Source organism: Oncorhynchus gorbuscha, linkage group LG18 (genome assembly GCF_021184085.1).
Source record: "Oncorhynchus gorbuscha isolate QuinsamMale2020 ecotype Even-year linkage group LG18, OgorEven_v1.0, whole genome shotgun sequence".
Taxonomy (NCBI): domain Eukaryota; kingdom Metazoa; phylum Chordata; class Actinopteri; order Salmoniformes; family Salmonidae; genus Oncorhynchus; species Oncorhynchus gorbuscha.
Genome location: NC_060190.1, coordinates 36,047,429 through 36,064,381, shown reverse-complemented (window position 1 = coordinate 36,064,381; position 16,953 = coordinate 36,047,429). Strand labels below are relative to the sequence as shown.

The 16,953-nt window shown below is 41.7% G+C and overlaps 1 protein-coding gene across 9 annotated transcripts in view; it reads left to right on the top strand.

Moving 5' to 3' along the window:
• LOC124003028 (plasma membrane calcium-transporting ATPase 1-like) overlaps nt 1-16,953 on the top strand; it is a 159,566-nt gene that overhangs the window by 42,803 nt on the left and 99,810 nt on the right. For all 9 annotated transcript variants that reach the window (XM_046310986.1, XM_046310990.1, XM_046310983.1 and 6 more), the window contains one exon: nt 7,176-7,703. In XM_046310986.1, coding sequence (XP_046166942.1) covers nt 7,508-7,703 — 196 coding nt within the window. In that variant the 5' untranslated portion in view covers nt 7,176-7,507. The remainder of the gene's footprint in view (nt 1-7,175; nt 7,704-16,953) is intronic.

Below are 16,953 nucleotides of genomic sequence, written 5' to 3'. Positions count from 1 at the left end.
TTGGAAGACAAATCTCTGTCCCAGTCTCAGGTCTTTTGCAGACTCCATCAGGTTTTCTTCCAGAATGGTCCTGTATTTGGCTCCATCCATCTTCCCATCAATTTTAACCATCTTCCCTGTCCCTGCTGAAGAAAAGCAGGCCCAAACCATGATGCTGCCACCACCATGTTTGACAGTGGGGATGGTGTGTTCAGGGTGATAAGCTGTGTTGCTTTTACGCCAAACATAACGTTTTGCATTGTTGCCAAAAAGTTCAATTTTGGTTTCATCTGACCAGAGCACCTTCTTCCACATGTTTGGTGTGTCTCCCAGGTGGCTTGTGGCAAACTTTAAACAAACCTTTTTATGGATATCTTTAAGAAATGGCTTTCTTCGTGCCACTCTTCCATAAAGGCCAGATTTGTGCAATATACGACTGATTGTTGTCCTATGGACAGAGTGTCCCACCTCAGCTGTAGATCTCTGCAGTTCATCCAGAGTGATCATGGGCCTCTTGGCTGCATCTCTGATCAGTCTTCTCCTTGTATGAGCTTAAAGTTTAGAGGGACGGCCAGGTCTTGGTAGATTTGCAGTGGTCTGATACTCCTTCCATTTCAATATTATCGCTTGCACAGTGCTCCTTGGGATGTTTAAAGCTTGCGAAATCTCTTTGTATCCAAATCCAGCTTTAAACTTCTTCACAACAGTATCTCGGAACTGCCTGGTGTGTTCCTTGTTCTTCATGATGCTCTCTGCGCTTTTAACGGACCTCAGACTATCACAGTGCAGGTGCATTTATACGGAGACTTGATTACACACAGGTGGATTGTATTTATCATCATTAGTCATTTAGGTCAACATTGGATAATTCAGAGATCCTCACTGAACTTCTGGAGAGAGTTTGCTGCACTGAAAGTAAAGGGGCTGAATAAATTTGCACGCCCAATTTTTCAGTTTTTGATTTGTTAAAAAAGTTTGAAATATCAAATAAATGTCGTTCCACTTCATGATTGTGTCCCACTTGTTGATTTTTACAAAAAAATACAGTTTTATATCTTTATGTTTGAAGCCTGAAATGTGGCAAAAGGTCGCAAAGTTCAAAGGGGCAGAATACTTTCGCAAGGCACTGTGTATAGTGTATTGCAGTGTACTGTATGTTGTCTAAAAGCTCTCACTGTTTGGGCCCCTAATTTGGGAGCCATTTAGTGGCCCTTTAATGGTCCCCAGGCGACTGCTGACATTTCACAAAGTCAATAGATTTTGTTTGGAAACTGATCTCATGTGGCATTTACACATGCATACTGGTTACATCAGGCTAATGCATTTGTAGACCCGAGCAGCGTCTACCAATTTTTTTGTCCAGAAGCATTGCTGAAAACGCCATCATTGAAACTCTAGAGGCCAGGTCACTTCCCCTCTGTGGAAAGTCTCTCTCTCTCACACACACACACACACACACACACACACACACACACACACACACACACACACACACACACACACACACACACACACACACACACACACACACACACAGAGAGAGGAACACTTTTTGGGGGAGCAATATTGATGGCCATTCACTTTGAATGGTAAGCTGTATATAGTGTTGAAGTCGGAAGATTACCTACACCTTAGCCAAATACATTAACTCTGTTTTTCATCATTCCTGACATTTAATCCGAGTAAAAATGCCATTCCTCCTGACAGACCTGGTGTAACTGAGTCAGGTTTGTAGGCCTCCTTGCTTGAACACGCTTTTTCAGTTCTGCCCACACATTTTCTATAAGATTGAGGTCTGGGCTTTGTGATGGCCACTCCAATACCTTGACTTTGTTGTCCTCAAGCCATTTTGCCACAACTTTGGAAGTAATGCTTGGAAGACCCATTTTGCGACCAAGCTTTAACTTCCTGACTGATGTCCTGAAATGTTGCTTCAGAATATCCACATCATTTTCAAGCCTTTCATGCCATCTATTTTGTGAAGTGCGGCAGTCCGTCCTACAGCAAAACACCCCCACAACATAATGCTGCCACCCCCCGTGCTTCACAGTTGGGATGGTATTCTTCGACTTGCAAGCATCTCCCTTTTTCTCCAAACATAACGATGGTCATTATGGCCAAAAATGTATATTTTTGTTTCATCAGACCAGAGGACATTTCTCCAGAAAGTACAATCATTGTTTTCATGAGCGCCCTTTCAGGTTATGATGATATAGGACTCGCTTTACTATGGATCAGAGGTCGACCAATTAATTGGAATGGCCGATTTTTAATTAGGGACGTTTTCATAACAATCGGTAATCAGCATTTTTGGACACCAGTTATGGCCGATTACTTTGCACTCAAGGTAAGGTGCTACCTAACATTAAACTAAACTTATCTTATAAAAACAATCAATCTTAACATAATCACTAGTTAACTACACATGGTTGATATTGCTAGTTTATCTAGCTTGTCCTGTGTTGCATATAATCGATGTGGTGCCTGTTAATTTATCATTGAATCACAGCCTACTTTGCCAAACGGGTGATTTTAACAAGCGCATTCACGAAAAAAGCACTGTCGTTACATCAATGCCTTTCTTAAAATCAATACACAAGTATATATTTTTAAATCTGCATATTTAGTTAATATTGCCTGCTAACATGAATTTCTTTTAACTAGGGACATTTTCTCACTTCTTTTGCGTTCTGTGCAAGCAGAGTCATGGTATATGCAGCAGTTTGGGCCGCCTGGCTCGTTGCGAACTGTGTGAAGACCATTTATTCCTAACAAAGACCGTAATTAATTTTCCAGAATTGTACATAATTATGACATTGAAGGTTGTGCAATGTAACAGCGATATTTAGACTTAGGGATGCCACCCATTAGATAAAATACGGAACGGTTTCGTATTTCACTGAAAGAATAAACGTTTTGTTTTCGAGATGATAGTTTCCGGATTTGACCATATTATTGACCTAAGGCTCGTATTTCTGTTTGTTATTATATTATAATTAAGTCTATGATTTGATAGAGCAGTCTGACCTGAGCGGTGGTAGGCAGCAGCAGGCTCGTAAGCATTCATTCAAATAGCACTTTCATGCATTTGCCAGCAGCTCTTCGCTGTGCTTCAAGCATTGCGCTGTTTATGACTTCAAGCCTATCAACTCCCGAGATTAGGCTGGCAATAATAAAGTACCTGTTAGAACATCCAATAGTCAAAAGTATATGAAATACAAATGGTATAGAGAGAAATAGTCCTGTAATAACTACAACCTAAAACGTCTTACCTGGGAATATTGAAGACTCATGTTAAAAGGAACCACCAGCTTTCATATGTTCTGAGCAAGGAACTTAAACGTTAGCTTTTTTACATGGCACATATTGCACTTTTACTCTTCTCCAACACTTTGTTTTTGCATTATTTAAACCAAATTGAACACGTTTCATTATTTATTTGAGACTAAATTGATGTGTTATATTAAGTGTTCATTCGGTATTGGTGTAATTGTCATTATTATATATAAATTAATAATATAAATAAAAATAATCCGATTTTAATCGGTATCAGCTTTTTTGGGTCCTCCAATAATCGGTATCGGCGTTGAAAAATCATAATCGGTTGACCTCTACTATGGAAATAGATACTTTTGTACCGGTTTCCTCCAGCATCTTCACAAGGTCCTTTTGCTGCTGTTCTGGGATCGATTTGCACCTTTCACACCGAAATACGTTCATCTCTAGGAGACCGAACGTGTCTCCTTCCTGAGCGGTATGAGGGCTGTGTGGTCCCATTGTGTTTATACTTGCATACTGTTGTTTGTACTGATGAACGTGGTACCTTCAGGTGTTTTGGAAATTGCTCCCAAGGATGAACCAGACTTGTGGAGGTCTACAATGTTTTTCTGCGATCTTGGCTTATTTCTTTAGATTTTTCCCATGATGCCAAGCAACGAGGCACTGAGTTTGAAGGTTGGCCTTGAAATACAGCCACAGGTACACCTCCAATTGACTCAAATGATGTCAATTAGCCTATCAGAAGCTTCTAAAGCCATGACATTTCTGGAATTCTCCAAGCATTTAAAGGCACAGTCAACTTAGTGCATGTAAACTTCTGACCCACTGGAATTGTGATACAGTGAAATAATCTGAAAACAATTGTTGGAAAAATTCGATGTCCTAACTGACTTGCCAAAACTATAATTTCCTAACAAGGATTTTGTGGAGTGGTTGAAAAATACGTTTTCTTTTTCAATGACTCCAACCTAAGTGTGTGGAAACTTCCATTGAGGAGCAGTACATGGCCATGGTGGTTGTTTTGTCTAACTGCTTCAGTGAAAGGCCTGAGGTTAAATCAGTGAGGTACTCTTTGTTTTATATTTCTATCAAATTCCAGGTAAGATGTCAGAGTATAAAGAAGAGCATATTAACCCAATCTAGGTTCATGCCTTCCTGCAGGTTCTCACAAGCAAACCACCTCACACCACTTTCCCATATATAAAATAACCGCTCCTAGGCTAATTGTGTGTGTGTGTGTGTGTGTGTGTGTGTGTGTGTGTGTGTGTGTGTGTGTGTGTGTGTGTGTGTGTGTGTGTGTGTGTGTGTGTGTGTGTGTGTGTGTGTGTGTGTGAGGGTTTTTGTTAGGAAAATTTGCCAAGTGACTGGGATTATTTACATTTATCTGACATTTTGAGAAAATGACCCGGTCATCCATATGTATTGGGGTGCGTAACCCATTAGGGCGTCCACCTAAGCAGCCAGCACCATCAATAAACGAGCGATGTTGGCCAAATGAGCCACATTTACGTGTCCTTAAGAACAACCTTAATTACACATTTCTAAAACACTATTCCTTGTGTTTTCGGTGCGTAGCCTATGCAAAACTTTCTTGCCCATTTGCATTATTGGTTTTTACTTTCCTAAAACAATAATTATTCAGCTGATTTGAGCACTAAACGCACCAGGGCGTTGCATGCATATGCCTATAGGCTTAGGCATTCACTATACGATATTAATATTTAAAGAATATATATAAATGAAGATAAAGGTTAGACCTAGAGCTGGTAGAATGCTGCACTGACATGCCTTTCAGATGGGCTACTGCGTCTGCTATGATATAGGCGTACACAAGGAGACAAATTCGTTAATTTTCTATCATAATTAATGATGAGCATTATTATATTGTTAATTTATAGGATTCACTCTGGCAGGCCTAAAACATTCTTCCTCACCTCAAGTTCAACTTTCAGAGTCAGTTGGTGCGCACTGCCACACAACACCACACCTTCACAAAAGTTTCTAAACTTTGTTTGGGTAATTTCAAAAGTAAGTCAAGCCATTGTTTATAGGCAAAATAAGAGCAGGATATTATATTTTGGCAAACACAATATTACAGTTGGAACTTAATTTGGCCAAAGAAAATGGCCCAACAGAATGAAATAAAACACTTGTGAACTGGTTTAAACATTCACAAATGTTTTGAACAGGCTATATTGCAGCAATTACCAACAAAGTCTAGTGCTTACCGTATCCAACAAATGACAGCAATAGGCAGGTCTCCTTGACCTGTCGTAAACTAAATACGGAGCACACAATTAAAAAGGCAGATCGTATTGAGAAAACCGAATGAAACAAAACACTTTTTTTGCATATTAAACAACTGGTTTAGATTAATAAATAGGCCTATAATAATAATAATAATAATACAAATTATTATAAATAACCTCCCCACCCTTTCACTATCGGCATACTTTTCCCCCTCTAACTTTCATTTTACTTCAATGAAAATGGCCTCCATCTTCGCAATCAACAGTAACCTAGGCCAAGGCTCGTCTCTCGCTCTCCCTCCTCAGCATCAGGTGCATGTAAATAAGGCAATCGGGGTGTGTATGAGAGGCAGCCCGACAATTTTTATTAATCGGCTTTTCATCATTTTTATCGGCCAAAAGTCGGCTGTTGCCGGCGAACGGAAACCCTGGTGTGGATGAGCGTGTGCATGAGTGTATTTCTGACCTGTGAGACAGAGAATGGAAATCCGGAGAGTCACACTCCAGCACATCAGTTCTTATCACATAAGCACACATCAAAGGCAGACCTCCATTTGGGGTGTTTAGTATGTCATGGAGAGCCCAGAGGAGTGACACACACACACACACACACAAACACTGGCTCAAAGGAGTGGTCCAGAGTGTTATCTCACATTAGCATAATGTCCTTTTCCTTCCAGTCAGTTTCAACACAGCGCTGCATTAAAGACTGCTGTATTAGACTTTGTATTGTATGGGAGATATTAACAATCTATTATTGCTCCTCTCTACAGCTACACACCACTGATAACTACTCTATAGCACTGGTGTCATAGAACCAGGTCACTATGGTGATTCCCATGGCATCTTTATCCTCTGCCTCCATATAGGGGAATTAGGATTCTATGTGAAAAGCAGTCGTTTTGGGACAAGCAGTTGGATCTACTGCGAGACGGCTAATCTTATACAAACAAAGGGTCTGTGTGTGTCAAGTGAGTCGGATTATCCTAAATATGTTTCCCACTGTCTGGCCTGTCCTTAGGAATTGTTCAACCTCGATGCAAAGCATGGCTGTCTTTCCCATTCAGATAATCACATGCTCTCTGCTTTTGAGAATCTCTTTAGCGTTTTGGCATTTTCTTATCTGATCTCAGTTCCTCCACTCTTGCAATTTTCTTGCAATTCTGTACATTTTGCAGTGTCGAATGTGTATGCGTGTAGTATTTGCGTGACCCAAAAAAATGACAATGGGCAACAACAAAAACTTGATATAAAAACGTTAGCTGACATGGGCTGGTTGATCTGGACACTTTCTGAGTAGTTATACATCGCTCTCTTAGGTCTACAATAACTAACCCGACGAGGAACTGACGATGCCATACCCAATTTCGTAAATGCACCTTGCGCGTTCTACAATTGTAACTTTCAAGAGTATGTTTCAAACCGGGCTGAGTTCCTTAAATTACAAATGCCCCCCCCCCCCCCCCCCGCCCGCCCCACAGTTTGGGGAACCACTGCCATACTGTTCCTACAATAATTTAAGGGTTTTCTTTTTTCCTGGATATGTGGTGGTGATCTTGTAGTATTTACTAGAAATCCTCAATACCAAGCTATTCATGTGGTTCATATTCATTTAGACTTTTTCAATGTTTTAAAACCTTTTTTTTTTCTTGTCTCTTTCTCCTGCAGTTTTGTGGAACAGAAGAAGTGGCCAACGGAACATGACTCCACTGTTTCCTTGGTAGATACTATGCACTTCCGGGTCCAGACGCTCGTCCACTGATGTTCATCTCCCACACCTGGCAGAGAGACCACCACTCAATACTACTACAATACCCACATTTCCTGTCTGCACAAAGTAAGGACTTAGCTGTTGAAGCCCTTAGGTGACTTGGACTTCCTTGTTGTACTATTGAACTATTTCGGCACTACGAGCCAGTTCTTAGTTTACAATTGTCACGCACAGTGATATTAGAGAGACAGTAGGCGAGTAAAGAGGAAAACAATCCAACAACGACAAAATGGCCAACAACACGGCGGACCACCCTCCCGGGAACTCTGTTGCCGATGGCAACCAGGAGGGGGACTTTGGCATCACGGTGATGGACCTCCGAGAGCTGATGGAGCTGAGGAGTGGAGAGGCCGTCACCAAGATAGCCGACTCCTACGGAGACGTGCAGGGGGTCTGCCGCAGGCTCAAGACATCGCCCATCGAGGGTAAGGGACATTACACACACACACTCACACATTACTGTATCACCCCATTAGCCCTACTGAATGTTATAATGACGTCATCATGTATCTGACCCTTATTCATATGTTGCACCTCTGTCACTCGGTCGCATCATGCCATTGTTACGTCATGCCATTGTTGGTAATGTCATGCCATTGTTATGAACTTCTACTCACCACAGTAGTGGTGCCCTGAAGGGATGATAAGCGCCCAGTCATTCTGGACAGAGGCTAAATATGGTTTCGTCTAAATTACACAATAGTGCCTGAAAATACGACGACATTGAGAAAGTAGTCAAATGTATAGTTGGAAACAACTTTGCCAGCATTATCATGTCGTCAAATGTACTTTCGACAGATGGCAATGTTGTCATTAGCTAGCAAAGTTCGTCAACAATTGCTAGCAATGCCTCAAGTTAGCTAGCTAAAATCAGGTGACCTTGTAGAAAGAATACATTGTAGAAATAAAAATGTCCTCTTAAATGACAATGACCCCAAAAAATTCACTCAAACATTCAAAACAATATTGTGAGGAAACAGGTAACCCATGAATAGGGCCCATGGCCAGAGTTAGGCTGCTGGTTGAGTCCCAGGGCTAAACTGCTCTGACATGACTGATTTTTAAATCCATTTGAGCAGCAGAGAGTGAAGGGTTAATTGTGGAGGTTAAGTGATGCTGTGTGTAGGACATTTGTATCGTTGCTGTTTCCTACCCAAAGTTTTGAAAATACAGGCTGAAGTACATAATATATGTATAATATAGGTCCAGTATGGACTGTGCAAGTTCAATGACCTGCTAATGCTAACCATTTAACCCAATACAGTATCTATTTCACTGTACAGCCACTCCCCAGTCCCCAGCAAGCCTTTAGCTAGTGAAGTATTCCTTTAACTGCTCCCTCCTGCACATGCTATCCATTAGCGCAGGTGTGGCTATGGGCCTACTGCTAATGAGTTCGACACCGTTTGCTAACCAGGCCCTCAAACCATCCCCGGGCTGGTTTTAGAAACAAGGAGATAATCTTTCGCCACCAACAACTTGCGCTCTGATTTATCAGCAGAACATTTACGCACGTGCACACACGTACATACACGATTGGAATCACTCAGAGTAGATTAATCACATGATATCTGACAGCTGATCAACTATGGGTTGAGAGTAGAAAATGGCCACTGCTACTTTCTCGCTCACTCGCTCTCTCTCTCTTGCTCTCTCGCTCTCTCTCTCGCTCGCTCGCGCCCCTCCTTGGTTCTGCGGTTCATTCCAGGGTTGGAATTAGTTCCACACTGTAGCCCTAATGACTTCATAGATCATTGCTCTATTCCATTTAGTAATCAAGGGACAGCTGTAGCGCTGTTCTCTGCACAATAAATGACTATTTTTAATGAAGGAAACATAATTATGTTTTCAGTGGACTGACGGGTGGATGGAGGGGGGGAGCCACTCAAACACATAACGAAAGGCTGGTTAATTTCAGTAGAAAACAAGATGGGTTTTCTGCTCGTTGTTTTGTAAGCAAATGGGCATCTGAAGCCTGGCATCTCATATCACTGTTGTCATAATGCCGCTATTTAGTGCGTGGATTCACTTTCTTCCTTTCACAAGACAAGAAGGGGCCGCTCGGCTCAAATGACCTGTCTAGGATTCGTTTTGCCTCGCCGATACAGTTCTACTTCAGTCCCTTGGCTGTGTGAGTAAGTGTTCTATCCATCGGGGGGCTTCTCTGACAATGACGTCACTCTCATCTCGCCACAGCCCAGTGTATGTAACGAATGTATATCTTTATCCGTCTGTACCGCTTCCGTACACAGTACTGTAGCTAGCAGAACACTTCCTTAGTTGATATGGCTGGCTAGTTATCTACCAACTACAATGTTTTTTTTATCCCAAATGCCACCCTATTCCCTATATACTGTAGTACGCCACATTTGACCAGGACCTATATGGCTCTGGTCAAAAGCATTGCACTGTATAGGGGATAGGGTGCCATTTTGGGAACATGTGAATACTGATGCAGTAGCACTAAGTGCATCACCTGATCCAGGATAAATGTGGTTGTTCATTTCCTAGAGATGGATCCAGTCGTTTTATCTCTATGGTTCATTACTCTGTGGTGCATCAGTGGAGGCGGGAGAGGAGAGAAAGATGAGCATTAACCTCCACCTTAACAACACTTTACCACCTCCATTAACACTCACCTGAACTACTACACAGGGAGGAGAGGCACTTTCCCCTTTTCTCCACACACACACACACACACACACACACACACACACACACACACACACACACACACACACACACACACACACACACACACACACACACACACACACACACGTGCCCGTACACACACAGACACATGCATGGCCGTGTACACAAACAAAAGTGCATACAAACGCACACACACTCTTGGACACACTCAGCATTGCCATAAGTACAGTTTCATGGGATTTGCTCTTCTCTGCTATGTTGTGTTCAGTGTAGTGTTGTTTGCTCCAGAGACGCTGTTTTTTTGAAAATACAATGCAATGCTTCTGCTCCTGCTGATTTTGCTGTCCAACCTAGGTTTGAGACTGGATCTGCTCAAGTTATCCAACCAGGGTATCGAGCACAGGGGACCAGGGTATCGAACACGGGGGGCCAGGGTATGGAGCACGGGGGACTCCATAACAACTTACGTAGGCAAGGCTTACACAGAATTAGAACATGACACATCACTATTTTAGGCAATGGGGAGAAACTTACAGTCCAGCAAGGTAAAGAAACAACAAGACATTATTACTTAGGATATACGCCTAGTTAGATGTGTGTAAACACGCCCAAGCTCTCTTGTGGAGGCGGTTAGAATGGCGTGGCATGTAGGCATATATGACACGGGCAGAGCAGTGATTCATCGCTGTGCCTGCAGCTAACGGCCCAGCCTTATTGGCCCAGGATTTCCCTGTTCGGTGGGTGGGGTTGTATGACACATCAGCTCAGTTATGCTGCTAGCGCCATGGCAGGAAAGGCGCAGGATTACAGTGTTACACGAGACTGCCGTTAAGAGTGATGAAGACTGGAATGGGGTCACCCCTGTATTTTTGAGTGCACTTGTGAGATTCACTTAGAATATATTATGGCGATTAGACCAGGCTTAGTTTGACATTCTTGGTCTCTGATGTTATAAATAAATGAGTTTATTTCCAAAGTGCTATATCCACCAATTTTTCACGTGTGTTTTTTCAGCAGAAATGATTGCTTATGATTACCTTAGTGTTTGTCCAAAATATTACTGTACTTAGATGTTTTATTCATAGATTCTAGATGTGGATTAAAAGGTAGTTTTTGTTGTTGTTGCAAAAACCTATATATCCATTGTTAAGCTGGAATGGAATGTTCGTATCCTGTATATTTCATTGTGATACAGTATGTGGTTGTCTCACCTAGCTATCTTAAGATGAATGCACTTAGTGTAAGTCACTCTGGATAATAGCATCTGCTAAATTACTAAAATGTCTAATGTAAATGTTTTCCATACAGATCTCATATTGAGGGGAAGCATGTTTTAGCCACCTTCCAGAGATGTGAAACATATACAGTGCTTTCGGAAAGTATTCAGACCCCTTGACTTTTTCCACATTATTCTAAAATTGATTCAATCGTTTCTTCCCTCATCAATCTACACACAATACTCCATAACGACAAAGCAAAAACAGGTTTTTATAAATCTTTGTGTGTGTAAATGTCATTAATTTTTATATATACACACACACACACACACACACACACACACACATGCAGTTGAAGTCGGAAGTTTACATACACTTAGGTTGTAGTCATTAACTATTTTTCACACTCCACAAATTACTCGTTAACAAACTATAGTTTTGGCAAGTCGTTTAGGACATCTACTTAGTGCATGACACAAGTAATTTTTCCAACAATTGTTTACAGACAGATTATTTAACTTATAATTCACTTTATCACAATTCCAGTGGGTCAGAAGTTTATGTATATGAAGTTGACTATGCCTTTAAACAGCTTGGAAAACTCCAGAAAATGATCTCATGGCTTTAGAAGCTTCTGATAGGCTAATTGACATCATTTGAGTCAATTAGAGGTGTACCTGTGGATGTATTTCAAGGCCTACCTTCAAACTCAGTGCCTCTTTGCTTGACATCAGGGGAAAATCAATAGAAATAATTGTAGATCTCCACAAGTCTGGTTCTTCCTTGGGAGCAATTTCCAAATGCCTGAAGGTACCACGTTCATCTGTAAAAACAATAGTACGCAAGTATAAACACCATGGGACCACGCAGCCATAAAACCGCTCAGAAATGAGACTAATTCTGTCTCCTAGAGATGAACATACTTTGGTGCGAAAAGTGCAAATCAATCCCAGAACAACGGTACTTGTGAAGATGCTGGAGGAAACGGGTACAAAATGATCTATATCCACAGTAAAATGAGTCCAATATCTACATAACCCGAAAGGCCGCTCAGCAAGGAAGATGCCACTACTTTTTGGAGAAATGTCCTCTGGTCTGATGAAACAAAATAAATGTTTGGCCATAAAGACCAATGTTATGTTTGGAGGAAAAATGGGGAGGCTTGCAAGCCGAAGAACACCATCCCAGCGGTGAAGCACAGGGGTGGCAGATGTTGTGTGTTGCTGCAGGACGCACTGATGCATTTCACAAAATAGATGGCATCATGAGGCTGGAAAATTACGTGGATATATTGAAGCAACATCTCAAGACATCAGTCAGGAAGTTAAAGCTTGGTCGCGAATGGGTCTTCCAAACGGACAATGACCCCAAGCATACTTCCAAAGTTGTGGCAAAATGGCTTAAGGACAACAAAGTCAAGGTATTGGAGTGGCCATCACAAAGCCCTGACCTCAATCCTATAGAAAATCTGTGGGCAGAACTGAAAACGTGTGTGTGAGCAAGGAGGCCTACAAACCTGACTCAGTTACACCAGCTCTGCCAGGAGGAATGGGCCAAAATTCACCCAACTTATTGTTGGAAGCTTGGGGAAGGCTACCCGAAACGTTTGACCCAAGTTAAACAACTTTAAAGTCAATGCTCCCAAATACTAATTGAGTGCGTGTTAACTTCTGACCCACTGGTAATGAAATAAAAAATGAAATTAGATTTATCTCGCTACTATTATTCTGACATTTCGCATTAATATAAAGTGGTGATCCTAACTGACCTAAAACAGGGAATTTTTACTAGGATTAAATGTCAGGATTTGTGAAACTGAGTTTAAATATATTTGGCTAATGTGAATGTAAACATCCGACTTCAAATGTGTATATATAGCTTGGCACACCTGTATTTGGGGAGTTTCTCCCATTCTTCTCTGCAGATCCTCTGAAGCGCTGTCAGGTTGGATGTGGAGCATGGCTGCACAGCTATTTCAGGTCTTTCCAGGTTCAAGTCCGGGCTCTGGCTGGACCACTCAAGGACAATCGGTGACTTGTCCCAAAGCCACTCCTGCGTTGTCTTGGCTGTGTGCTTATGGTCATTGTCCTGTAGGAAGGTGAACCTTTGCTCCAATCTGAGGTCCTGAATGTTCTGAAGGTTTTCATCAAGGATCTCTCTGTACTTTGCTCCGTTCATCTTTCCCTCGATCCTGACTAGTGTCCCTAGTCCCTGCTGCTGAAAAACATCCCCACGCATGATGCTGACACCATGCTTCACCGTACGGATAGTGCCAGGTTTCCTCCAGATGTGACGCTTGCCATTCAGGCCATAGAGTTCCATCTTGTTTCTCATGGTCTGAGAGTCTTATGTGCCTTTTGGGACACTCCAAGTGTGCTGTCATGTGCCTTTTACTTAATGGTAGAGTGGCTTCTGTCTGGTCACTATACGATAAAGGCATGATTGTTGGAGTGCTGCAGAAATGGTTGTCCTTCTGAGAGGTTCTACCATCACAGAGAAACTCTGGAGCTCTGTCAGAGTGACCATCGAAGTCTTGGTCACCTCCCTGACCAAGGCCCTTCTCCGCCTATTGCTCAGTTTGGCCGGGCGGCCAGCTCTAGGAACAGTCAGTGGTTCCAAACTTCTTCCAGTTTAGAATGATGGAGGCCACTGTGTTTGTAGAGACCTTCAATGCTGCAGACAATTTTGGGTGCCCTTCCCCAGATCTGTGCCTCAACACAATCCTATCTCGGAGCTCTACGGACAATTATTTCGACCTCATGGCTAGGGTTTTGCTCTGACATGCACTGTCAACTGTGGGACCTTTTATATAGATGTGTGTACCTTTCCAAATCATGTCCAATCAATTTAATTTACCACAGGTCCAATCAAGTTGTGGAAACATATCAAATATGATCAATTGATGCACAGGACCAACATTTCGAGTCTCATATCAAAGAGTCTGAATATTCAAGTAAATTATCTTTAATACATTTTCACAAATTTCTAAAAAGCTGTTATTGGTTTGTCATTATGGGCTATTGTGTGTAGATTGAGGATTTTTTTCTTTGTTTAATCAATTTCAGAATAAGGCTGTAACGTAACAAAATGTGTAAATAGTTAAGGGGTCTGAATACTTTCTGAATGCTCTGTAAATTTACTTCCCTTCAATACTAATGTACCAAGATGGTGGCAGGGCAGTTCCGTTGATCGTATTGTTTGCAATACTGTTATAGGCTGCGAGAGTTGTCATTGAACAACACTGAACGCAACAAAGTAATCCAAGTGTTAAAAACGCAAGGAAACCACATAGTGACGTCTGCTGTCTCTACACGAAGAGACCGTGCCGGGGTGGTGCCTTCCCTGAAAGCTGTGAGGACATATCTGTGCTGTGACTGACTGTCTAGATGCGCTGGGCTGACTAGCCTTGGATACTCTTTGACAGTCAGATTCTTCAGCTGTGTTCTGCCAATCTACCTGTGTCCTCTCCTGCCTTGCTGTGCTGGGTGGTGGAAGCCGGAGGGCAGTATCTGCCCTGTGACAGAACATCTAGATGCGCTGGGTTTGCTAGCCCAGGATACGCCCGCCAGGGAGACTCGGCACCGGTGATTTGCTGTTCTACAGGTCCCGCTGCTGCCTCACTGTGCGGGACACTGAAGCGACTGGGTGAATTGACCAGATTCACACACCGGGTGAATTCCGTGTCAGCGCACTCCTCCAGCAGCTGTTGAACGTGCTGGGGCTGCAGCTAAGTCACCAACGCTAGGGCACACACTTGGTTTCTGACTTGTAGGCTACAGCTGAAAATTTTTAGGGCACTTAAGGTTTTAATAGCTGCATATCTGGGTTATAGCTGCCTGTCTCTGCTTTTGATAACTATCTCCTTACCCCAGAAAAGCTGCCAAACCCTACTTTGACTGACAGTACAGCAGGTTTTATCTTTCAGAGAGGTCTGACTGTGTTACCATTTGATTCCTACTGCGACATGCTTTTTAAACTTTCTTATCGACAAGATTTGGTCTGGTTTAAAACGGTTTGATGTATCAGATTACTTTAGTTTCTATTATTTTAAAGCTGCAATATGTAAACTTTTGGGTGACTCATTCACATAGAAATGGGAGTTATAGATCTGTCATTCTCATTGAAAGCAAGTGTAGGAAGTGGTATATGTTTTATGTGTTATTTCTATGCTTCCCGTTTAGTTTTTGTCTTTGTACTTTCAGTTTTGTACACCAGCTTCAAACAGCTGAAAATACAATATTTTGGGTTATGGAGAATTTCTTTCACAGTGGTTTAGCTGGAACAATAATTTTCTACACTATACTTGCTTGATTTGCCACATAAACTGAAATTAGTCGAACTATTAGTATTTTAGCAACCAGGAAATGGCGGAGTGATTTCTGCATCATGCATCTTTTAAGTGTTCTAAGTGTAGAGGGATTTGAGGAAGCAGCAAATCAAGGTGTTTTATTACAGGCTTGGCTGGTTATAATGGTTAAGCGACGGAGTATATTAAAGACATACATGTGGTTATTGAACTAAAGGTCTTTATCTAACCAACGTTTTTAGCATCGGAACTGCCGTTATCAAATGCTGTGAAGTTAGACTTAATAGGATGTTATATTCCTCCATCTGAAAAGGTATAATCCCTGGATTATCTGGCTGAACTACTGCGGGGTTGGGGAAAACATTAAAATGGTGCTCATGGGCGATTTTAAACTAAGACTGGGACTCTCCAAACTCTTGAGGTTATAAGAGGACTGAATCACTGAATCACTCAATTTTACTCAACTGATAAATGCAGTCACAAGACCCAACCCAAAATACATCTCCAAGTCCACACTTACTGTTGTTATTCTAACTAACAATCTGCATAAGTACCAGGCTGTTAATATTTTCCATAGCTAATGATTTAAGTGATCATTGTAAAGTTGCTTGCATTAGACACTAAAATCCCTAAAGTGCCCCCTCGGTTCATAGTCAAACATCATTTTAAGCAATTCTGTGAGCAGGCTTTCCTGTACAAATTTTCCGCCTGCAACTGGGATAGGATTGCGTACATTACTGACATCGAAGAATGGTTCTCCTATTTTCATTCCATGTTTTCTACAATCTGTGATCAACCTCAAACGCCCCTCTTAAAAAGTACGGGGAATTATCTGATTATCTGATTTGATTTGATAAATGAAATACACAATGAGCCAAAGCCAGAAAGGACAACTCCCAGGCTGAATGGCAATTATTCAGGGCACTGAGAAATAAGTGCACTTTGTTAATAGGGAAATGCAAATGTAGCTTCTATTACGAATCTATCAAGGCAACCTTCAGTAACCTGACGAAATTATTGAAAACCATTAAGTCCATAAATGCAAACACTAACTCCTCTGGTCTTCCGCTGAAGTTGACCTCAGATTCAATGGACATGACTGAATAAACTGATTGACATGTTTAATGAGCAATTTTCTAAGGCTGAGCATTTATTTAATTTAATGAACTCCATCCTAACATCTCGAATGAGGCTGTGCATGAAACTGTCGCAAGCCGACCTACGGTTCATCTATTTCATTTGACCGAGATTGCGCTTTCAGAAGTTGTAAAGGCACTCAAATCTTTTGATATTAAGATAGCGGTCAGCCCGGACTAATTGAACTTAAAAATAAATTTAAAAAAGAAACTGGTGCAGAGATCATTACTGACCCTCTCACACATAAATTCAATATTTCATTGGCCAGTAATATGATTCCAAAAGTCTGGAAAGCAGCCTACATCATCCCTTACATAAGGGTGGAGATCCGTCACGGTTGGATAGCTATCGTCCCATATC